The sequence below is a fragment of the Theropithecus gelada genome, chromosome 10 (assembly GCF_003255815.1).
Source record: "Theropithecus gelada isolate Dixy chromosome 10, Tgel_1.0, whole genome shotgun sequence".
Taxonomy (NCBI): domain Eukaryota; kingdom Metazoa; phylum Chordata; class Mammalia; order Primates; family Cercopithecidae; genus Theropithecus; species Theropithecus gelada.
Genome location: NC_037678.1, coordinates 11,843,184 through 11,867,164, shown reverse-complemented (window position 1 = coordinate 11,867,164; position 23,981 = coordinate 11,843,184). Strand labels below are relative to the sequence as shown.

Sequence of the window (23,981 nt, the reverse complement as noted above, 5' to 3'; positions counted from 1 at the left end):
CTCACAACTAATTAACCCACCCATGGCAAAGCGTAAGATGTCAGACATTTATTAACACATCTGTATACCCAAACATCATCCTCGAATCCACCAGGTGGATGCCATTAGATTCATAGTGACTCCTCCTGCTGGAATTATTTACAAATAGAGATCATAACTAGTTAAACAAGTTGAACATTAAACAGAAGATGAACCCAGATACAGGGCCCCAAGGAGTCAGTTTCATCAGTGATTCCCTTGCTGCTTCACCTCTGTTTATCACGTCCTTTCTCTGTAAAATGGGAATAATGACACCTTCTTCATCCTACCTCAGAGAAATTTTGCATAGAGAAATGAGACATTTAAAAATTATAACCAGTGTAGAGGAATGTGCTCTTTAAGTATACATTCTTAATGTTGTTATTTTAAAAGGGGGCAGTCTGGCCTAATCTATAGGATCTGGAGCCTGGCAGGCCTGGATTTGCCTACTGAATCTTTTCCTTGTCTTAAAATGGGGATAATAATAGAATCTCTCCCATGGTGTAGTAGTGAAGATTAAATGAGAATTCGAGGAGATCATCGGGAATGGTAAGCATTACATAAGTGTTAGCTAGTATTAGTAGTTGCAGTAATAATTGTTTTAAGGGTCCCAGGTTGTAGTTGATTTATCGTGAGATTTCTTTCAAAAAGAAGGCTCATGCCTATAATGCCAGCACCTTGGGAGGCCAAGGTGGGCCAATCACTTGAGGTCAGGAGTTCGAGACCAGCCCGGCCAACATAGTGAAACCCCATCTCTACTAAAAATGCAAAAAATTAGCTGGCATGGTGGTGCACTGCTGTAATCCCAGCTACTCAGGAGGCTAAGGCACAAGAATCACTTGAACCCGGGAGGTGGAGGTTGCAGTGAGCTGAGATGGTGAGTGAGACTCTGTCTCAAAAGAAAAACAATAAAAAAAAAATAAAAGTTCAGGGGACCTAGGAGGAGTATTAAGTCTTTTAAAATTATTATGATTATGATTATGATGATTATTATTATTTTTGAGACAGAGTTTCTTTCTGTCGTCCAGGCTGGAGTGCAGTCGTGCGATCTCGGCTCACTGCAACCTCTGCCTCCTGGGTTCAAGCAGTTCTCCCACCTCAGCCTCCCAAGTAGCTGGGACTACAGGTGCCCACCACCACGCCTGGCTAATTTTTGTATTTTTAGTAGGAACAGGGTTTCACCATGTTGCCTAGGCTGGTCTCGAACTCCTGACCTCAGGTGATCTGCCCCCACTTCAGTCTCCCGAAGTGCTGGGATTACAGATATGAGCCACCGCACCTAGCCGAGGAGTACTAAGTCTTTGTGGAAGAGTCAGGAAAGGCTGTGAAGAGGAGCTGCCCCTTTAATTGATTCTAAAGAATGAGTAGGAATTTTCCAGGTAGATGGAGGGAATAGTGAATGGGCAGAGGAAACCATTCTCACAAAGGTGTGGAGGCATTGGAGACAGGAATATATAGTGGACCAGAAGTAATCCAGTGGGATGAGTGGAGAGTATGAGGTCCTGCGTGGTAGGAGGAGAGGCTGGGCAGAGGAAGGCAGGGCTCAGATTCTCAGGGTCCTTAAATGCCAGGCCACAGAGGTTAGACTTTTATTCTGAAAGTCTAGGGAGTCTTTGCAGCCTGTAGAAGAGGAGAATACATATAAGAAAGGTAACTGAGCCGGCAGGATGGAAATCTGATTAGAGTCTGGCATGGCTGAATATGTGGCCTTTAGTAATTGGACCTCTGCAGCTTTTCTCCTCCACCTTTGTCTCCACCTCCACAGAGTAAGGAATGTGATGCATGCTGGAGACGGGTAATGTGACTGACCGAGAGCCCTGATGGACAAGGTGACATTGGTGATAGCCCTTGGTGGGGAGCAGGACCTGAAAGAACAGGGGCAGGGGAGATTGAATAGAATTTTGCCAGCCTTCTCAGGAACACTCCCAGCAAGCCCTTCTCTAACCCGGAAGGCTTTCACAGCTCACTTGGCCATGCATTTAGAAACTACTCATCCCAGCCGCTCCCTCTTTGTTCATTTGTTTTACATTTTACAAACATTTGAGGACTTGATGTAGGAAAGGCATTGGTTGTGGGGCATCAGGAAATTGTTGCGGTATGTTCCTTGTTTTCAAGATGCTTATGTGTTGTGCGGGGAGGGGAGGATGTGTATCCAAAACACTGTTGCACAAGGCAGTACTTTGCAAATGTAAGGGAGACACAGATGTTTGTGGGCAGAATGAGTAGGATTTTGCCAGGAGGAGATGCACTGTTAGGCTTCCAGGATAGGAAATCATGAGCAAAGGTATAGAGCTAGGACCCTGCAGAAAACCCCAGCACAAGGAAGGGGAGTGCTGCGTGTGTGATGGGGCCGCTTGCACTGGGACAGAGCTTACAAGGGGAGAGTGAGGAGGGAGTATGGCACAAATGGGGAGGCTGTTAAGCAGCTGGGCCTGGGGAGCCATTCAGAGGCTTTGACTTGAAGTGACAGCATCAGAGCTGTGCTTTATTTAGGACCTTAAGGGGTTGGTTGGAGGGAATAGACTGAATTTGTAAAGACAAAAGTTAAGAGTCTGTTGTGGTGGTTCAGGTAGAATAAGAGCCTGAATCAGGCTGGTGGCTGTGGATTGGCAAAAAGGGCAGACATCAGGGAAGGAGGCAAGGTAAAATGCTAGAATCAGCAGGACTGGACTGAGAAGACTGGTGGCTAGAGAAGATGGTATTGTCATTGTCAGAAATAAAGAAGGAACTGGTCAGGCAGTAAGAGGAACCCTTGCTCTGGAGGAAAAGGCTCTAGGTTTGGAATCTGAAGACCTGAACTCATGGCCCCTCCCAGCTCTGAGATCTCCCTAGGTTCTTTTTACCCCACTGTTAATAGGGAACAGTAATGCCTACCTCATAAGATTACAGTGAGAAATAAAATGCTTTACTAACATTGTTAGTGTTTGTGCTGTTTAAAAGAGGGTTGGGGTGGGTGTTGAATTTGGATATCAGACTTCTAGGAGTTATCATCCAGGCAGTTGGAAATTCAGTCTGGAGTTCTGGGCATAGGATGGTGTTAGGAATGAGTGTTTTTATAGTTTTCAAAATGACAGCTGAAGCCATAGAACAGGATGGCCAAGGGGAAAGTTTGGAGAAAACAGAACAGGACCACTGACAGACTACTGGAAAAGACTGGCATTCAGGAGACAGGAGCTGGGGGACAGGGGTGGGGAGGCACATCAGGAGAGGTCAGGTGATGCGCGAGCAGGGCAGGAGGGAAGTGCTTCAAGAGGGAAAGGCAGAGTGACCAGCAGTATCGAATGCTGTGGGAGTCAAGAAGAGGGCATTAGATAGAGAGTTTAGAAGGCCACTGGTGGGCCAGGCATGATGACTCACGCCTGTAATCCCAGCACTTTGGGAGGCCGAGGTGGGCGGATCACTTGAGGTCAGGAGTTCGAGACCAGCCTGGCCAACATGGTGAAACCCTGTCTCTACTAAAAATACAAAACTTAGCCGGGCATGATGGCGGGCTCCTGTAATCCCAGCTACCTCGGAGGCTGAGGCAGGAGAATTGCTTGAACCCGGGAGGCAAAGGTTGCAGTGAGCAAAGATTGTGCCACTGCACTCCAGCCTGGGTGACAGAGCGAGACTCCATCTCAAAAAAAAAAAAAAAAAAAAAGGCCATTGGTGGCATGTGACAGCTGCGGTTTCTTCTGTAGTGGGCAGATTCCCAGTGAGTAGATGGTGGGGTAGTACAGTCAGCATGCATTGATGACTCTCGAGATGTTTGATGGTGAAAGGAAAAACAGGAGATGGTAGCTTTGCAGATAAGCAGGGGCAAGGGAAAGGGGGTGGTTTTCCTTTCCTTAGTTTAGGAGCTTGTTTGGAGTGGGAGGAGGAGAAGAAGAGACAAGGAGAATACTTGGTGTGGGGGAGGAGAATCACACATGCTGAAGGGGTTAGCCAGCTAGGGAAGGAACAGGGGCGCTTGGAGACAGGACAGCTGGGAAAGGCTGAGGGAGTGATTGTGGAAATTAAATCCAACACGTCACGGAAAGCAGCTGACAGGTTGTCATGTAGTAGGAGCTCAATAACTGTTTCGTCGGTTGGTCCTGCCTTCTGTCTGATTCCCTTCCTTGTCCTGAGCTCAAACTCATTTCTCCAGCTGCTTGCTGGACATACCACCTGAGCCACCTCAGTTAAAAATCTTATCTCTAAAATGTTTCTGAGTTCCTCCCCCATTTTCCTCCATCTTTCTGTCGTCATCATCTCTTGCCTGCATTATTAGAATTACTTCCTAACTGGACTCCCCCTTACTGGTCTCTCACTTGCTGGTGCACACTCGGCACTGCTACCCAGGAGATCTTTTTAACCCACAGCCATCTGATCATGTTACTCCCCTGCCTCAGCCCACGGGTGTCTCACTGCCTGGTGCAGAAGGTGTGTCGCTGCTGTCCGTCTGTTGTGCTGCTTCCACCCCTCATGTGGTCTCCCGCCACTCCATGTCACCCATCCTGCTCCCCAACACACTGAGCTGCTTCCTGGTCCCTGAACGTGCCATGATCTGCCACGCCACGCTTTGTTCCTCTGGCTAGGATGTCCTTCCTCCTTCTGCAGGCCCAGCACTTGTTGACCTAGCTTGGCGTCAGTCCTCTGCAAAACTGTCCTCGGCTTCCCCAGGCAGTGCTTTATGTTCTGTTCGCACAGTCCTAGAGTGCAGCACGCGAGCTGTATTGCAATTAATTAATTTCTTGTCTGCCTCCCCCACTGGGCTGTGAGCTCACTAGGGGCACCTGTAGTCCTAGTACCCAGCATGAGGCTTGGCATAAAACCTGGGAGAGCCTCAGTGACTGTTATTGAATGAATTAGCGAATGCTCTGCTTGATGGGGAGGTCTGTGGCACTGTCATGTTTTAACTTGGTGTGTGCCCAGGTTTTCTCTCAGGTAGAAAGGACCCCGGGGGTTCCTCTGCAGTGCTGGGGTCATGGGGTGGTGGCCTTTGTTAGGTGGGGTTCCTGGCTGGCTGGTTGGCACGCTGGTTGGTCAGGACTCTCTCTCCTGCTGATGTCTGGGCTCTTGTCACCAGATGGGACTGAGTATGGGCTGAGTGAAGCTGACATGGAGGCCTCCTACGCCACAGTGAAGAGCATGGCGGAACAGATAGAGGCCGATGTCATCCTTCTGCGGGAACGGCAAGAAGCTGGGGGACGCGTGCGTGATTACCTGGTCCGGAAACGAGTAGGAGACAATGACTTCCTGGAGGTCAGGTGAGGAGGTCTCAGGACGGTTTGGGGTCCCCATTCTTTTTTTCTTTTCTTTCTTTCTTTTTTTTTTTTTTTTTTATGAGATGGAGTCTCGCTCTGTCACCCAGTCTGGAATGCAGTGGCGCAATCTCGGCTCACTGCAACCTCCACCTCCCGGGTTCACGCCATTCTCCTGCCTCAGCCTCCCAAGTAGCTGGGACTACAGGTGCCCGCCACCACGCCCGGCTAATTTTTTGTATTTTTAGTAGAGACCAGGTTTCACCGTGTTAGCCAGGATGGTCTCGATCTCCTGACCTCATGATCCGCCCGTCTTGGCCTCCCCAAGTGCTGGGATTACAGGCGTGAGCCACCGCACCCGGCCGGGGTCCCCATTCTTCACGGAGGTTGGTGACTGAGCCTGTGGCACTCAGCATGTCAGCTCCATCCTTTCCCCTCCTGAGGAACGGAAAGAAGTGTCCGGGTGTCCGGGGACGTGGTGGCTTCTTGCTCTAATTCTGCACTTCCCTGTCCCTTTGGAAGGAGCACAAGAGAGGCCAGCCGTGCATTCTGTGGTCATTCTCTGTGGGTTTGTTTCTTTTCCCTTCAGCCTGTGAGCCTGGAAACCAGGGTCATGGAGAAGAGCCTTTTGTGCCTCTGGTAGCCTTGCGGCTCTTCCTGGCAGCACCCGCAAGCTAGTGGGAGTTAAGGGAGATAGCTGCTGTGGGAGTCTGGACCCTTCTGATGACTTTTTAGCAGCAGCTCCAGGAACCTTCCCACTGTGCTCCTCCTGCTCAAGGAGGAGCTATGAGCCGGAGGGGATCAGGGCAAGCCTGGACTTGCGGATCCAGTTACTGGGGTTGTGAGTGGTCACTCCACTTCACTCACGCACTAACTCTCACACAGATGTATGGGTTCATCTACATGCAGGGTAGCAGTGGTGGGCAACGTGGATGCTGGCAAAAGCACGCTTCTGGGGGTCCTGACACATGGGGAGCTGGACAATGGCCGAGGTTTTGCCCGCCAGAAACTCTTCCGCCACAAACATGAAATTGAATCTGGTCGCACCAGCAGTGTAGGCAACGACATTCTGGGCTTTGACAGTGAAGGCAATGTAGTGAACAAGCCTGACAGCCATGGCGGCAGCCTGGAGTGGACCAAGATTTGTGAGAAGTCCACTAAAGTCATTACCTTCATCGACTTGGCTGGTCATGAGAAGTACCTGAAAACCACTGTCTTCGGCATGACAGGCCATCTGCCTGACTTCTGCATGCTCATGGTGAGTGGGAGGCGCCCCAAGGAGGAGAGGCTTCAGCAGGGCTGCATGGGTCTGGTTATGTCCAAATCTGAACTGTTCTGAGACTGAGGCCTGTTGGTTTGGGGCTTTAACATCGGGTAAGGCTGGCAAGTTTTGCAGGGGTGCCCAGTCCTCTGAGTAATGGTCTTCTCAAGGCTTGAACCTTGATCTCTCCCATACATTAGGCTAGGGAAGAGATCCTCTTGGTAAAAACCAGGTACCCTTGAAGACCTGTCATATTTTTTGCAGAGGCATAGAGGAGGGTTTCTCCTGGGGCTTACTTGTTACATTCAGAAATGTTTTCTGCAGAAGATTGGGCTACTTTGAGGAGGTGACACCAGGTAGGTAGTACCTTCAGAGGGGGAGGCCTGGGGAGGAAATGGAGAAGACAGCCATAGGAGGCACAGGCCACATTCGAGAGGCCCTGAAGGGTGGCCTCCTGGAGCCTGGGAAGAGGATAGGCCAGTGCACAGCCCTTGTTGAGAGGCTCCTGTGTGTCTGGTACTATGTGAGGTCTGATGATACAGCAATGAATGGGACTGTCCAGAGGCTCCCAAAAAGCTTAGGGTCAAGTGTGATTAAATTTTTAAGTAACTATTCCTGCTAGGAACATTAAAAACAACCAGGCCGGGCGCGGTGGCTCACGCCTGTAATCCCAGCACTTTGGGAGGTCGAGGTGGGTGGATCACGAGGTCAGGAGATCAAGACCGTCCTGGCTAACACGGTGAAACCCCGTCTCTACTAAAAATACAAAAAATTAGCCAGGCGTGGGTGCAGGCGCCTGTAGTCCCAGCTACTCGGGAGGCTGAGACAGGAGAATGGCCTGAACCCCGGGAGGCGGAGCTTGCAGCTAGCCGAGATCTCGCCACTGCACTCCAGCCTGGGCGACAGAGCAAGACTCCATCTCAAAAAAAAAAAAAAAAAACCAAAAAAATTTTAAGCAGCTCATCTAATGGATTAACTGAGAAAGAAAGGGAGCAGAGGACTCCGTGTTGGATCCCATTGCTAAGCTTGCCTTTGTGAGCCGCTGATCTTCCTCCCTGGACAGACAGTGGGAGTGCCGAGGGGAGTGGCAAGGCCTATAACCTTGTGCACATCTCCACAGCTTTCACAGCAGGAGGGAGGGCGGGAAGGGAGAGAGTCAGAGAGACACATGCCTTGAGTGTTCCCTTGGCTAGGCCTTCCCAAAACCCTTCCCCATTTCTCAATTCCTTCAGCTGCCTGTATTAATAAATGTAGTAAACATAAGCATCTGTTCATAGCAGACTTGATCAAGTTGCTGCACAAACACAGGTTCTCAAGCAAATTCTCCCCAAACTGGAGAGCCATAAAGAGAGGCAGAGCATGCTGTGTGAACACTCGTAGGCTCTCTGCCTGAGGCTTTTGGGACCTCAGCATGCCTTCATTTTCCATGTCCTTGAATGTTGCAAAGGGCCATGACCAGCTTCTTGACTGGGCTGAGGAAAGCTGCTTGCCAGGAAGGGATCTTAGCAGAAGATCCAGAGGGCGTATTTGGGGAAGTTGTTGGGTTAATATTAAGAAGGGTACAGAAACTGATTGAGAATAAGCATTTTTCCAGCTGAGCTACAGTGAGTAAGACCAATTAATGGAAATGTCTTCACCCTGGACAAAATGTTACATATGTATTATCTGACTTTTTGGTTGTGATCCAAATATTAACATTTCTGCAGAAAACAATGAGATATTTCATTATAGTCCCATGGCATTCAACTTCTAGGAAAAAATATTTAAAATATATAGAAAACAGAGCCGGAGAGCACTCTCTTCTCCAGGTTGGGAAGAGCAAAAACAAATCTGCCTTGGGTTGGAATGGTGGCTAAAGGACATGGGAAGACATAGGGAAGACTGTGGAGGTGTCCTGGTGGAGGGAGGGGGATGTGCCAGCTGGGGTGACTCATCTGGGAGCCATGGAAACCCAGTGGGCATCTCCATGACACACTGGAATGGATAGGGTGCTGTGTAAACACATCATGGCAGTTTTTCTTTCAGATTTTCTTCTAGTTTAGTATGGTACAAAATAGTGAAAAGTTTCCTCCCAGAGGCAACCAGGATTTCCAGTTTCTTGTGTACCTGCCGGAGATATTTTGTACTCAGACTAGCAAATTTGCATATATACTCTCCCTCCAATTTTAAACCTTCAGAAAAGGTCAGAGAATAGTATAACGAATACCATAAACCCACCGCTTAGATTCAGCAATCATTAACATTTTGCCATATTTATATGTATAATATATATATGGTGGGTACATACGTGTTTATATGTTTTTTATTTACTTAATTTTTTTTTTTGAGATGGAGTCTTGCTCTGTCACCCAGGCTGGAGTGCAATTGTGCGATATCAGCTCACTTCAGCCTCTGCCTCTTGGGGTCAAGTGATTCTCCTGCCTCAGCCTCCTGAGTAGCTGGGATTACAGGCACACGCCACCACACCCAGCTAATTTTTAGTATTTTTAGTAGAGACAAGGTTTCACCGTGTTGGCCAGGCTGGTCTGGAACTCCTGACCTCCAGCAATCTGCCCACCTTGGCCTCCCAAAGTGCTGGGATTAGAGGCATAAGCCACCGCACCCAGCCCGATTTAATATTTTTTAAAGAGACAAAGCCTCACTCTGTCACCCAGGCTAGAGTGCGGTAGTGCGACTATAGTTCACTATAAGCTTTCAAACTCCTGGGCTCAAGGGATCCTCCCATCTCAGCCTCTCAAGTACCTAGGACTATAGGCGTGCACAACCACGCCTGGCTAATACTAATTTTTTTAGAGACGAGATCTTGCCATGTTGCCCAGGCTGGTCTCAAAACTCTTGACTTGAAGTAATCCTCCCACCTTGGTGCCTCCCACAGTGCTGGGATTACAGGTGTGAGCCACCCTGCCCAGCCAAGTATATATGTTTAGTTTTTTGTTTTTTGTTTTTTTTTTCTGAATCACTTGAAAATAGTGGAAATGTCTTCACCCCAGACAAAGTCACAATGTCTACATTTTCACTCCCAAACACTTCAGCATACAGCTCCTAAAAGTAAGGCCTGTCTCCTACTGTTTTTACAATCAAGAAAATGAAGAATAGTTACCTAATATCCTCAAATATCTAGTCTGTATTTATATTATTTCAGATGTTTCCCAAATATCTTTCAGCTGCTTTTTTTAAGCCATGAATCAGTCACCACTTATCCCCCACCGCCTTTTATTTTCTTTGAGATGGAGTCTTGCTCTGTTGCCCAGGCTGGAGTGCCGTGGCACAATCTTGGCTCACTGCAACCTCCACCTCCTGAGTTTAAGCGATTCTCCTGCCTCAGCCTCCTGAGTAGCTGGGATTACAGGCACCCGCCACCATATGCAGCTAATTTTTTTTTATTATTATTTTTAGTAGAGAAGGGGTTTCAGCATGTTGGCCAAGCTGGTCTCGAATTCCTAATCTCAGGTGATCCACCCGCCTTGGCCTCCCAAAGTGCAGGGATTACAGGCATGAGCCACCATGTCCAGCTGACCACTCATCTCTTTTTATGATAGCATTCCATACACAACTTACTTTTTTTCCCACCTGTTAAAAGCATATTTTGGAGATTAGTTCATATCAGTAGATAAGAATTTTTTCCTTCTTTTGTACAGCACATTTCATACATGTGCCCTGATTTATGTAACTCTAGTCATTATGGTGATATTTGGAAACATTTGTTGTTACTGGAAGGATAGTAACAGTAATAACAGGTGCAGTTGCTTAAACACGTAGTTCATGCTAGTTGTATGCTGGACCCTTCATGTGTGTTGTGACATTTAAACATCAAGTGACCCTCTGAAGTGGATATTGTTATCCCCATTTTATAGATGGGGAAACTGAGGGCCAGTGATGTTAAGTTGAATCCATTTGTTGTTGTTGTTGTTTATGAGACACAGTCTCGCTCTGTTACCCAGGCTAGAGTGTAGTAGCTCGATCATGGCTCACTGCAGCCGCAACCTCCCAGGCTCAAGTGATCCTCCCACCTCGCCTCCAAAGTAGCTGAGACTACAGCATATGCTGCCATACCCAGCTAATTTTTCTTTTTGTTTTTGCCGGGGGGGGGAAACGAGTTTCACTCTTGTTGCCTAGGCTGGAGTGCAATGGCGTGATCTCGACTCACCGCAACCTCCACCTCCCAGGTTCAAGCAATTTTCCTGCCTCAGCCTCCTGAGTAGCTGGGATTACAGGCATGTGCCACCATACCCGGCTAATTTTGTATTTTAGTAGAGACAGGGTTTCTCTCATGTTGTTCAGGCTGGTCGTGAACTCCCGACCTTAGGTGATACGCCTGCCTTGACCTCCCAAAGTGCTAGGGTTATAGGAGTAATCCTCTGTGCCCGGCCTTAATTTTTGTATTTTTTTGTAGAGACGGGGTCTTACCAGGTTGTCCAGCCTGGTCTCAAACTCCTGACCTCAAGTGATCTGCCTGCCTTGGCCTCCTAAAGTGCTAGGTTTACAGGCGTGAGCCACCGCTCCTGGCCTGGATTCACTTTGATGGCTCAAGACAGTTGTTTCCCTGACTGGGTTTATCTTTTTTATTGTTTGCAAGTCTCCTCCGATTTTGACACCCCACATCGTTGAGTCAGGGGTTAAAGTGATTTTTGCCCAGCCCAGCTTTCATCCACATCTGCCTTTGAGCCCCTGTGTCCACCCAGCAGCAATCTCTTTCTCCCTCGTCCTGATAATTCCTTTCTGTGTTGGGGCAGGTGGGCAGCAATGCCGGCATTGTGGGGATGACCAAAGAACACCTGGGCTTGGCACTGGCACTCAATGTACCTGTCTTTGTGGTAGTCACCAAGATTGACATGTGTCCTGCCAACATCTTGCAAGGTAAGTGGAGCCTCCAGCTAGCAGCAGCTGCTCTGATTAGTGCTGTCAGCTGTGTGCCTCCAGGTGGTCTGCTACCACGGCTTTAGCCCAGAAACTTCTTTTCTTTTTTATTTTTATTTATTTTTTTATTTTACAATATGTTTATTTTTTTATGTGCTCTACATTGAACACTTCAGCAAAGAAAATAATTATAATAATTTCAAAATGCAATCCCTGGATCCAATAAATATTCTTTATAATCCATGACACTAATCAATATCTAGAAATATATGTAGACAAAGTTAACTAATGAATAAAATAAATAAAATGACTACATAAACTACAAATTTCAGGCATGAGGCATCATGTATGATCAGTTAAGTCACTCTGCCACTTTTTAAAATAATACGATTCACATTTGCTCCAATCACATAAACGTTCATTTCAGGAGTTACATTTGACTGCTGATAACAACTGAAAGCTGTGATCTTTGTTAGCTTAAAAGAAAATTCAGTTTAATACAAACACATTCAAGATGAAAACTTTAGGACCCTTGATCAGAAGCTTTCAATGTGTGTTGCTCTACTTTGTTGTAGGCAAGATTCAAGTAAGGCTAAGACAGAAGAGTGTTTCCATTGAAGACATGATCTAAGAATTGCCTTCTACAGAGGTGAATTATGTTCTGTAGAAACTAGCTAGCTAGCCACCAAGACGTTACCAATAAAGGATTCCTTGTATTAGCAACTAACCATGCTTAAAAGGCCCTACCCAGTGTTACAAAAATAAAACATTTAGAGTAATATTTATGAATACAAACACAATTGGTTCCTTGCCTTCTACAGATAGTCATCTATAAAATGATAAAAGGTTTCAACTGTGGTTCTTCTCTGGGGTGAGAAGGTGCAGATACATATGGGTGATCTACCGATTTACCTTCTGAAAGTACTCTTTGGAAGCAGCTGGATTTGGCTTGATTGCAGGAGAATCCGGTGTCCAGTTTGCTGGGCAGACTTCTCCATGGGTTTCTACATACTGGAACGCCTTCACCAAGCAGAGGGTCTCTTCCACGCTTCGGCCCACTGGGAAATCATTGATGCTCAAGTGCTTGATGACTCCATTGGGGTCAGTTATGAAGAGACCTCTTAGTGCAAGACCAGGACCTTCTAACAGCACACCATAGTCTCAGGAAGTTTGCTTAGATCTGACAAGAGTGGGATGTACATGTGGCCCAAACCACCATTCTTTCTTGGTGTATTTATCCAGGCAACCAAAGTGGGAATCCACTGAGACCACAACAACTTCACGGTTCACATCGTGAAATACCTTAGCTTTGTCACTAAAAGCAACAATTTCTGTAGGAAACATGAAGGTGAAATCCAAAGGATAGAAGAAGAGAACCAAATATTTCCCCTTAAAGTCATCAAGGCTTAGGTCTTTGAACTCTCTATTGACAATGGCTGTACCCTTAAATAGGGTGCATGCTGGGCGACAGCAGGTGCATGTTATGAGGAGCTGGTGCTAAAGAATTTTGCTTGACCAGAACCGGACCATAATATGTTTGTCAAGCTCATTCTTCCCAGAAGCAGCAGGCCTGAGGGCTGCAGTGGCAGAAATGCCCCAAGGAATGGCACTCACACGTCGGAGCAGCCTTCCCACATCAGCTGCCATCTTCAGTGCATGCAGGCGAAACTTGCTTTGTCTTGTACTTAGATCTTGGCCTGAATTTCCATCAGCCCAGAATCTTCTGCTACTTCCTCCCCTATAGTTCTTGGTCTGAGCACAGCCTAGAATTATCCTCTTCCTTGTTCCTTCTGGTTCCAAATGCAGAAATTTTGAGCTCCTGAATCTGGCATCTCTTTTCAGGTGACCTCAGGCAGAAGGAGTTGGGCTCTACCAGCTAAGCTGGATATATATGGGGAAGTTTGGACAGAGGGTCTGATTACCTTTTACCACCAAAGCTTTGACACAGGGTTGCAGGACTAGGCCTTTGTGCCTTTTTCCCTCACTGCTAAAGATTGTAGAAAAGTATCCTTTTGGGAGGCCTCATAATAAGGTCTCTGTAGACTTCTAAATGTCTAAGAGATCCTTTTTGTTGGATGAGATTTTTTTTTCCCAGGAAATAGTGCATTCTGAGAACTGAAGTGTGAACTGAATTGTTTTTCTTGGGGACCCTCAAGTCACATGCTTACAGGAGGCAGGTCGTCCAGACATAAGAGAAATCTGCCAGATTTCAGACGCAGAACCCTAGAAAAGAGGCCCCATCTATGCTTTTCTTACTCTAGCAGCACCCAAAGTTTTGATCCTCGTTTTTTCTTCTCCAGGCATTGTGGCATTTAATACTGGTCCATCTATCTGTGTCTGTCTCCTGCTTGCATCAGTAATGGGTGGACCCATCTTGCTCTGGAAGCCTGGCCAAAGAGAAGGTTGTGTCCCCCTAATTCTGTTCCATTTCACCCTTTAAGAAACCCTGAAGCTGTTACAGCGCCTGCTGAAGTCACCAGGCTGCCGGAAGATCCCCGTGCTGGTGCAGAGCAAGGATGATGTGATTGTCACAGCCTCCAACTTCAGCTCCGAAAGGTAACGGGTAGGGAGCGCACACTTCAGACAGGCACCCTTGCAGGCAGGACCACAGTGAGTGATGGGCCTGGAGTGGCTGTCAGCTTGGGCATGAGGTCTCATGAAAACACCACATCAACACCTGTTCCTATTCGGAGATCGGAAGAAATAGATGCTTCCGATCTTAGCCCAGGGTCTCCCAAGCCAGCATTGTTGCCCAGGGGCAATATCATGTAACCCAGATTGTGAGGTACTGGCATTCCTGAGGTTGGCATCCCGGCTGAGACTTCAGTGTCCTTATCTGTGAAATGGGAATAACATTCCCTTCCCTGTAGGGCTCCTGTGAATGTTGGAAATGAATCATTAGAGCACTTAATGCCCTGCCTGGCTGATGGATGGTAAATATGCAGCCATTTTTGTAACTCAGTTTTTTATACTGTTGTTCCTCAAAAGCTCACTAATCATAGATAAGTTTTGGCATTTACTCATTAATGTATTCTTTCATTCCATAAATATTTACTGGATGTTTGTTCTGCCAGACTCTTCATCTAGACGTTGAGGATTCAGAGTTGAATTGAACACAATCCTTGTCCTCAAGGGGTTCAGCTCCTTGGTTAGAGATGCTGTCTCGATAATGGTGAACTCTACCAATTTTGCCTCTTCGCCCAGAGCTTGGTCTATAGTGCCAGGCCCAGAGCAGCCTGGCTTTTTGCCTGTGCCTCTACCCTGATGTGGTCTTCAGTACCATCAGTTGGCCAGCAGAGGGGGCACGTTTCAGACAGCCCCATTTGAGCTTGTTGATACTGTCCAGTGCCTATTCTGTGCAGACACTATTCTAGGAGCTGTGGGGAATGTATAATTCCTGATCTCAAGGATTTTAATTCATTCACCCTGAGTAGGAGCAATAGAGACCATTTACAGGACTCCGATGAAAAATCAGAGGCAGTCATGTGTAACAGAGAAAAAGCTCTCCAGGAACTCAGAGGAGTCAAGAGTGTCCACCCAGGAGGGCTTTCACGGAAGAAGTGGTATTTGAGATGAGCTCTGAAGGGTGAGAGGGCCTGGTAGTTGCGTAAAAGGGAAAGAATTCAGGAAGGAAGGTCAGAGTGAGCAAATCCACAAGGGCAGAAAAGTGCCAAGGTTTTAGGAGAAGGGAAAGTTCTCTGGTGTGGCTGGAATATAGGAATTTGCGAGAAGTGAATCTGCAGAGATGGCTACAAGCCCAAGCAAAGGGCTGTGTGTGTTGGGAGAGGGATTTGGAGTGTCTTCTCTGCAGCAGAAAGGCAGTTAAGGATTTTAAGCAAGCATGCGTGTGCTTGAGGAAGAAGCAGTCATGAGGTTCCAAACTAGGACAGAGAGGAGAAGACAGGTGTCAGAGACAGAACTGAGTGAGAGAAGAAGGCCTCAGAGCAGGGCTAGCTAGGAACTTGCTAGGTAGGGCGGAGAGGTCAAGCCCTCGGAAGAGGGAGAGGTGGAGTCATGAATAGCAGCATCTGCTCCTCGAGCCCTGTTGCTGCCCCTGCCCTGTGTCAGAGCAGAGCTAGCCTTCTAAGCGCCTCTCTCCTTTCTTCCTTCCTCTCCTCCCTCTGCTTAGGATGTGCCCGATATTCCAGATCTCTAATGTTACAGGCGAGAACCTAGATCTGCTGAAGATGTTCCTCAACCTCCTCTCCCCCCGCACCAGCTACAGGGAGGAGGAGCCTGCTGAGTTTCAGATTGATGACACCTACTCCGTCCCGGTGAGTGGCTCTGGGCGGGTGGCTGGGTAGGCATTTCCTACAGTGGCATCAGGGGGTGGGTCTGTGCTGGGGATGCACTTATGAGGCCAGGGTCTTCTCCTTGGCAGGGTGTGGGGACAGTGGTGTCGGGAACAACACTGAGAGGCCTGATCAAGCTGAATGACACACTGCTGCTGGGCCCAGACCCCCTGGGTAACTTCCTGTCCATTGCTGTCAAATCCATCCATCGCAAGCGCATGCCTGTCAAGGAGGTGCGGGGTGGCCAGACAGCATCCTTTGCGCTGAAGAAGGTGAGTAGCGATGATACTGAACACTCCCCTCAGACTCCATCATGCTAGGCTCTGGGCCAGATGCCTTACTTACCCACTCCAGTCCTCATGGCTGCTCTGCAAGATCGGGATTACTGCCCTCATTTTTACAGATGAGGAAACTGAGGCTCATAGCCCAGGGACTTGCTCAAGACCCACAGCTTATAAGTGCTAGAGTGAGGAATGCCTGCCTTGTCTGCTCTGTTCCTTCCTCTGGTGCCTGAGCAGGGTGGCCTGAGCTCAGTGGTGAGGTCAGATAGGAGTATCCTTGCTATGCAAGGATCCTTCTACATAGGGCCATTGGGATCTGTGTCAAATCCTCTTCCCATTCAGCCTTCTATCTCCTGGGGTTTGGGGTGGGTTCTAGTTCTGGGGTCACCTACCTTTAGCCACCAACTAAATTAACCAGGAAAAGTAGGACTTTCTTCCCCACAGTGGTCAGGTCATGCTCACCTGTTCCTTCCCCGTGAATGCTTGCCTGCCTTTGCTTCCTCATTCGTCCTTCATGGCCCAGCAGCTGAAGTGCTGATTCCCGCATGAAGCCTTCCTGAACCCCATTAGTAGTGTTGAGTCTTCCCATGGAGCACTGAGGCTGCTCGTGCTGTCCACCCTAGAAGACCTGTGGTCCAGGTGGTGAGGAAACCAGGCAGAGTTGGGGTGGTCCCTATCCCTAGAAAGACTCTTGGTCCCTGGGACCAGGGGTGAAATCAGAAGGCATCATTGTCCCTGAGGGCTGGGGCTCCCTCTTTCTTTCAGATCAAGCGCTCGTCCATCCGGAAGGGCATGGTGATGGTTTCCCCACGTTTGAATCCCCAAGCCTCCTGGGAGTTTGAGGCCGAGATTCTCGTCCTCCACCACCCCACCACAATTAGCCCGCGCTACCAGGCCATGGGTAGGTGTCTAAGGCCCTGCCAGCCCAGGAGGCCCTCGTGCTAGCTCCCCTCAGAAGGTGCTCCAGCAACCCAGGCCCCCCAGTTCCAGCTGCAGCTGGGCTGTGGGTCTCCTTCCTGTTTAGTGATGCCGTTCCTTCTGTTCCACCCATGAGCCACAGTGTTGATTCCTTCCCACAAACATTGAGGGCTGGGCTCTGAGGCCCAGACCTGTCCTCAGGGACCTCACATGCATTCCTTCAGCAAGGTCTGCTGAATGCTGCTGGGTGCCCAGCGGTGTTGCTAAGGTGCCGGGAACAAAGATGAGGTAGATGGGCAAGGATCCTTCCCCGCAGAAGCCCACAGTCCAGCGAGGAGGCGCATGTGCAGAGTGTGCTGTAATCCCAGGAACTCGGACCCTTGTCTGCACAGGGCCTGGGGGTGGGGGATGATGGGTGGGCATTAGCTGGAGGAAAATGTGGGAGATGGTAAGGCAGGATCAGAGCCAAGAGCAGGCTTCACGGGGGTCTGTAGCCCCAGAGATAAGCCCCCACCCTTCCACAGCTTAAGCGTATTTCATGCTTTCACTCACTGCCTCCCTTGTCCTGAAGCCACCAGGTGGCTCCAGCCTATCCTGACCTCTGGCTCCCTTGACAGTGCACTGTGGGAGCATCAGGCAGACAGCCACCATTCTGAGCATGGACAAGGACTGTCTGCGTACTGGGGACAAGGCCACTGTACATTTCCGCTTCATCAAGACCCCTGAGTACCTGCACATAGACCAGCGGCTGGTGTTCCGGGAAGGCCGCACCAAGGCTGTCGGCACCATCACCAAGGTATGGCCAGGGCGGACCTTGCCTGCCTCCAGGAAGCACTCAGGGGCCACCCTGATCACAGGGCAGAGGTTTAGTCATTGCCATGGGAGAGCTGGACCCACTGAGGTGTAGCCTTGGTGCCATCTCTCTACTCCCTTAGAGGTATCCCATGGCCTCCTGTCTTGGGCAGTGGTGGTGACCATGGAGAGGAGAAGGTAGGGTTGGGGTATGGTTTTCCTCCATAGAAAACTGGTGACGGAAAGTCTGGGCCCAGCCAGGCTCAGCCTCCAAGGTGCTATCACAGGGTCCTGTGGCCTCGCTGGGGCCATGCCTAAGGTCTCCTCTCAGAGCAGAGGTCTGGTTGGAGTGAGTGCAGGGGGTTATGGGCCTCAGTTCTCTTGGGGCTTAAGCTCTTTGTGTGTCCTGGACACTTGCCCACTGCAGACCTTGCCCTGGGTCTTGGAGGGGCATTTGGTAGAGGGGTTTGACCCCTGCTCCGTACAAAGGAGGTACTGGCCCCAGCCTATCTGAGATCTTGGAATCAGTCTTTGGCTGACCTTGCCTCTAGAAAAGGCAAGGCATGGTCACCCTGGGGCTACAGATGTCCTCGAAGACCTGCATGCTCCTGGGACTGCTGAGTTTGGCCAAGCCTGCAGCAAACATTGTAATGTCCTCTGGGACTCACTGGGCTGCTTTTGTGCTTTGTATGAGAGAGAACTTGGGCCACAAGGGAAGATTGCAAGTCAGTTACTTCTGGCTGACAGCTTTCAAGATTTCTGATAGCCAAACTTCAAATGTTTCCAGCTGATGAGACATTGACTTGGTCTCTTTGGGAGGCCTGGAGTTAACACTTGCCCTAGACTTTTGTTATGGGAGCAGCAGCAGGGTCCTGGGGCTGGAGCTGCAGCTCACGCTCTGAGGAGTCTCCACCAGCTTAGCAACGAGAGCCCGCAGCTCCACTCGCCAGGTTCTGTGCAGGCTCTGGGCTCTGGGGCCTGGACTGAGTGGGAGGTGGGAGCAAGGTTCACCGATTTCCCTGTAGGAACAACAGCTGTAGCAGAGAAGAGGATGGAGCCTTTCTGGGCCGGGCAGAGGCAGGAAGTGAGGCATGAGCCCAGGGCCATAGCAGTCCTGGGCTACTGAGCGGGGATGAGAATGCCTCTTCATCCCCACTGCCTCCTGTCATGTCCTTCCTGCCATCCGTCTTGCCCTGAACTGGCAAGATCAAGGAATGAGGAGTCCCTGGGAGAAGGGGGCTGGGGGTGGGGGGGTAGCCAAGCCAGTGCCACTGCCCTGCAGCACCAGCCTCAGCCTCTCTCTATGGCTCCCACAGCTGCTCCAGACCACCAACAACTCCCCGATGAACTCCAAGCCCCAGCAGATTAAAATGCAGTCGACGAAAAAGGGCCCCCTGACGAAACGAGACGAGGGGGGCCCATCTGGCGGGCCAGCAGTAGGAGCACCCCCACCTGGAGATGAAGCTTCCTGTCTAGGGGCTGGGCAGCCAGCTGCGTCCAGCAGTCTCCAGCCTCAGGTGAGCGTGGGCCCCTCGTGGCTTTGGCACGGTGGTGGGGGCTGTGGCTTCTACCCTGATTTGGTGAGGGTGACATGTAGGCCAGCCTCAAGCTTGGCTACAAGGTCTCCTCAACAACTCTGGCACTGAAGTGCTCCTAAGTGTGAGGCATTTGTCTCTAGAAGCTATAAGGCAGTGCTTTCCAAATCAGGGAATACAGCCCACCTGAAACCAGTTTAATTGGCCCTAACTAGCATTTGGTTTTAATGAAATAAAACAGAACAGAAAAATGTCGAAGCTTCCCTTTCGTAGTAAGTCTTGCAGGTATTGCTGGTGTGAGTGTCCAGGTGATATATGTGTGCACTGCAGTCCAGCAGGTTTGAGAGACACTGCCTTAGAGGGTCCTCCTCTGTCCCGTCCCTGACGTGCACACATCCTGAAGGGCAGGTGGCCTTGGGATGTGCCAGTGAGCCTCTTACCCGGCCTCTCCTGCCAGCTGTCTCCTGCAGGCACTCTCCTGGCGTGATGAAGGCCTGGTGCCCCTTGCACCCCTCTCCCCAGCATCTTTCTCCATTGTCCCCTCATTGGAAAAGGAGGCTATGCCTGGATCTGTCTGTCCGTTCTGTTATCTGTCTCCTATTGGGTCTTTCCTCTGGTTCGTTCGCTTCCTTTCTGTCTCTCCTGCTCTGCTTTGTGCTTCTCTGAACATCCGCTTCTCACACCCTCATCACATGTGTCCTCCCACCCTGTTAGGAAGGCAGGGCAGGCACTGGTTCCATTTTAGAGACAGAGGGGAGGTGTTGCAGGCAGAATGGCCCAGGAAATTCCTGAGCAGGCTGGGGTGAAGACAGACCATGCTGCCTGCTCATGCATCTTCCATCCCCCTCTCCCTGCTGCTCAGCCCTTCTGCTCTCTGGCCCTGCTCCCGATGGGCCAGTGCTTCTCAAGCTCCTTCTCTCTCTTTCAGCCCAAGCCCAGCAGTGGAGGCCGGCGACGAGGGGGCCAGCGCCACAAGGTGAAGTCCCAGGGGGCCTGTGTGACTCCTGCCAGCGGCTGCTGAACCTTCTCCTGGCCCACCCCACCACCCAAGGGGTCATCATACTCTGGCCACCGCTCCACCAGATGGGCAGAGCAGCTATGACCACCACCCAGCCCTCCTGCTCAGGCCACAGCCGGAGCCTCCGCATTGCCCCCACCCCCATTTTCCAGGGGGGTTGTAATTTATAAGCTGAGGAAGGCAGCCAGACCTGGAGGACTGACCGTCTCCCACTGTCCTCCCCACCTTCTTCCTCACTCTCACATTTTTTGTACATCTGGGCCCTTAGTTTTTATTCTGTTTATTATACGTCTCTGTCTCTCTCTCTTGTGTGTGTGTGTGTGGTGCAGGAGTGCCACCCCCAGGGCCATATCAGCCTCTCTTTTCTCCTCCATGGCTGCCTGTCTGCATGTCTGTCTCTTTGAGAATCCTCGGGGCCGTCGGGGGATGTCAGGAGGGGAAGGAGCCGCTCTCCTATCTTGCTGCTTCTCTTGGCACTCAGGGGCCCCTTCCATGGAGACAGACTGGGTGGAGGGGCTTCTGGGATTTGGTGTCTGCTGCTGCCAGAGCAGGAACCCACAGTCTAGGACTTGGGCATTTTAACAGAGAGAAAGTAGTGGCTTCTCCTTTTCTCTCTCCTCCTCTTTCCCTTTAAGCCCGCAAACAGGTCATCATGCCAAAAGCTCTCTGGTTATAACCTGGAGACACGTGGAGGGGAGTAGTGATGGGATTGTAGGACTCTCCCCATCCTGGGCCTGGGCTCTGACCCTGACCCTGACCCTGACCCTGGCCCTGGCCCTGGCCACCGACCCAAAGACAGCTGGTGGGTTTCCCCTTGGAGACAATCCTATGTTTGCCTGGGCCAGCCCTGGCTGCCCTCAGCTTTTGCTGATCTGCCTGGCCTGGAGCCTCCCCTCACCCCGCTTCTTGTTGGGCCTCAGGCACTGGTTACCAAAAGGGTGTCTGGGTCTGCTCAGGATCATGTTTTCTAGCACCTCCTGTTGGAGGGGTGGAGGGATGTTCCCCTGAGCTAGGCTGAGACTAAAACCCCATCTTCCCCATCACGTCACCCCCGTGGCTGCTACAGGAGCACAGTAGTGAGGCCTGAGCTCCAGGTTTAAAAGACAACTGGAGCGTGGGGAGGGCAGGTAGGGGTTAGTGAAAAGACACTTCCAGGGTTAGCACAGAGCATTTAGCCCTCTGGAAGAACCCCTGCCTGGGGTGGGACTGTGCAGGCCAGAGAAGGGGACATGGGCCTGAACCCACCTGGACTGACCTCTGCACTGAAGCTACAGATGTAGGGTAGGCTGGTGGGCGGGGGTGGTTCCTTCCCTAGCCGGGGCAGACACCCAGCTGGCTGGGTCCTTCCTCAGCCTTGCCTCCTCCTGTCCCCCTTTCCTTTCCTCCTGCTTGCGGACTGCTGGTCCCCTCTTCTCCCCTCCTTCCAGCTGTTTCTAGTTACCACCTACCCCTGGCCATGGACTGATCAGACCAGCATTCAAAATAAAAGTTTGTTCCAAGTTGACAGTGTGGTGCTCCCTGCCCAGCCCCTCCAGGTGGAGGTGCTGCCACGGGAACGCAGTTGCTCTGCCTGCCCTGGGGCCCCTGGCAACAGCTGGGAGCAGGGTAGTGCTGTGAGGAGCCCAGCTTCCCCGGTCAGGCAGGCGTGGCTTCCGTGTTCAGGCTCCCTCACCAGCTGGTGACATGGGACAAGCTTACCAACCTTCTCTGAACCTCAGTTTTCTCATCTACAAGAGGCAAAGCCATACATCAAGGTTGTGTGGATTCAGAGAATGTGAGGCCCTGGGGTGTGCTGCACACAGGAAGGGCTTGCTCAGTGAGTGGTCTGCATGCCGTTAGCCACCCTGCCACCTCTGTGCCCTGGGCAGGCTCGAAAGGAGAGCTGTGGCTGAGACTGCCAGGGGTCTCGCACACTCCTGTTGACATTCCCAGCAACTGCCCCTGAGGTCGATGTTGTGTTTTTCTTTTTCTTTTTGTTTGAGACTGAGTCTCGCTCTGTTGCCAGGCTGGAGTGCAGTGGCGTGATCTCTGCTCACTGCAACCTCCACCTCCCAGGTTCAAGCGATTCTGCCTCAGCCTCCTGAGTAGCTCCTCCTGAGTAGCTCCTGAGTAGCTGGGACTACAGGCGCACGCCACCACACCCAGCTAACTTTTTGTATTTTAGTAGAGACAGGGTTTCACCATGTCAGCCAGGATAGTCTCGATCTCCTGACCTTGTGATCCGCCTGCCTCAGCCTCCCAAAGTTTTGGCATTACAGGTGTGAGCCACTGCACCGGGCCTGTTCCGTTTTTCTAGTTAAGGGAACTGAAGCTCAGAAGTGTCACCAGCAGGTGTACATTCCCATGCCATGCCAGCCTTGCCCCCCGGCTTTTCCCAGGCAGGCTCCTGCGTGTCCGCTGGCCCCAGCCCAGTCCTCTGTCTCTAGGCTGCTTCCCTCCTGCTGTCTCTCCTGACTCTGGCCCTGCTTACAGGGCCACTACTTGCTGGTGCCTCCATAACAAGCCTCTGGCATTGAGCCCCCGGCATGGGAGGGGCTGTGGGGTCTGGGTTTCCACAAGGCTTAGCCATGGCAGAACCTCATTTTAACTCTTTGCCCCTACAAGCAGCAGTACTTGCCAGAACCATTCTTGGGATTCAGGAGCCTCTGGCCGCACTCAGGAGGGTGGGGTTGGATTTGTGTAGCTGTCAGGCCCACACCTGCCAGCAGGGGGCTGACTGGATCCATGCTTTACTGTGTTTAACGGGGGTAGCGGGGTCCCTACAGCCCTCCCAGCTAAACATTTGGAACAAAACACCAGCCCTTTTGTAGCAGATGCAGAATAAAATTGTTAATCCAATCACCTCGAATGGCAAGGCCTGACCCTTCTGTGTGTGCAGCAGGTGTTTGTGGCGTCCTTCCCAGGAGTAAGGCCTGTGATTGATGGTGGGATGGGGATGTCCAGACCCCTGACTCCATAGTCAGGACTGTTCTGGCTTATGGGCCACCCTGGCACAGAGAAGGTCACAGGAATGAATATGCCATGCACAGGGGCAGCATAAATTTAGTTGGGTTGGGGGAAGTACTGTGGAGCCAGCAGTGTGAGGGCTGTGCTGTGAGGACCCAGTAGGATTTGAATGTACAGATGGGCAGAGGGCACGTGCCCAGCCCAGGCTCTGGGCTGTTGCCACAGTGTGTGGCAACTTTCAGGGGCTTGCTTATTGGTGCTGCACGGGGACGTCTCCTTTGTTGAGATGGCGCCAGAGGCAGAGCAGGTGTTAGGGAAGGGGAGTGAGCACAGGACCAGCTGTCTCCCAAGAGGCTGAGGCATTGGCCAAGGCTTTGGGGGCTGGATTTGTGCCCCACCCAGCTCCTCTCTTGTGGCTATCTCCACAGCCCTCCCTACTGACTGGGTTCCTGGCTTTGTTTTCTCAGCCATGATGAGGAGCAGCCCTGGGCCAGGTACCACAGTGTGAGAGGCTCCAGGGTCAGGCTATAGAACCACCCGAACCAGGTCTGGGGAGCTATCTGTGGGAAAGGTCAGGGCCTGTTTTTCTCCTCGACTTGGCAGCTGCTGGCTGTTCAAGGGACCTACCTCCTTGTCCCTTCCCAGCCACAGGTCCAAGAGGCAAACAGCGAATTCCCATGGAGGAGAATCACTGTACTCCAAGCGGACATGGCCGGTAGGTAAGTGTAACTTTTTCTGCTGCTGTTCAGTGGCACTGAGAGACAGGAAGGCACCCCCGCCACACCCTTTGTGATGGGGTTATCAATGACAGCTAATAAAGCCACCTCACTTCTTCCTCATG

The 23,981-nt window shown here is 50.7% G+C and overlaps 1 protein-coding gene and 1 pseudogene across 1 annotated transcript in view; one reads left to right on the top strand and one right to left on the bottom strand.

The window, feature by feature from the left end:
* Nucleotides 1–23,039, top strand: part of GTPBP1 (GTP binding protein 1) — a 28,099-nt gene extending 5,060 nt beyond the window's left edge. The window contains exons 3-12 of the mRNA XM_025398176.1: nt 5,066–5,246; nt 6,150–6,498; nt 11,235–11,358; nt 13,800–13,914; nt 15,488–15,632; nt 15,740–15,922; nt 16,697–16,832; nt 17,467–17,645; nt 18,958–19,158; nt 20,105–23,039. Of these exons, the coding sequence (XP_025253961.1) occupies nt 5,066–5,246; nt 6,150–6,498; nt 11,235–11,358; nt 13,800–13,914; nt 15,488–15,632; nt 15,740–15,922; nt 16,697–16,832; nt 17,467–17,645; nt 18,958–19,158; nt 20,105–20,197 (1,706 nt within the window). The 3' untranslated portion in view covers nt 20,198–23,039. The remainder of the gene's footprint in view (nt 1–5,065; nt 5,247–6,149; nt 6,499–11,234; nt 11,359–13,799; nt 13,915–15,487; nt 15,633–15,739; nt 15,923–16,696; nt 16,833–17,466; nt 17,646–18,957; nt 19,159–20,104) is intronic.
* On the bottom strand, nt 12,259–13,005 carry LOC112632519 (annotated as a pseudogene).
* Nucleotides 23,040–23,981: the final 942 nt, after the last annotated feature.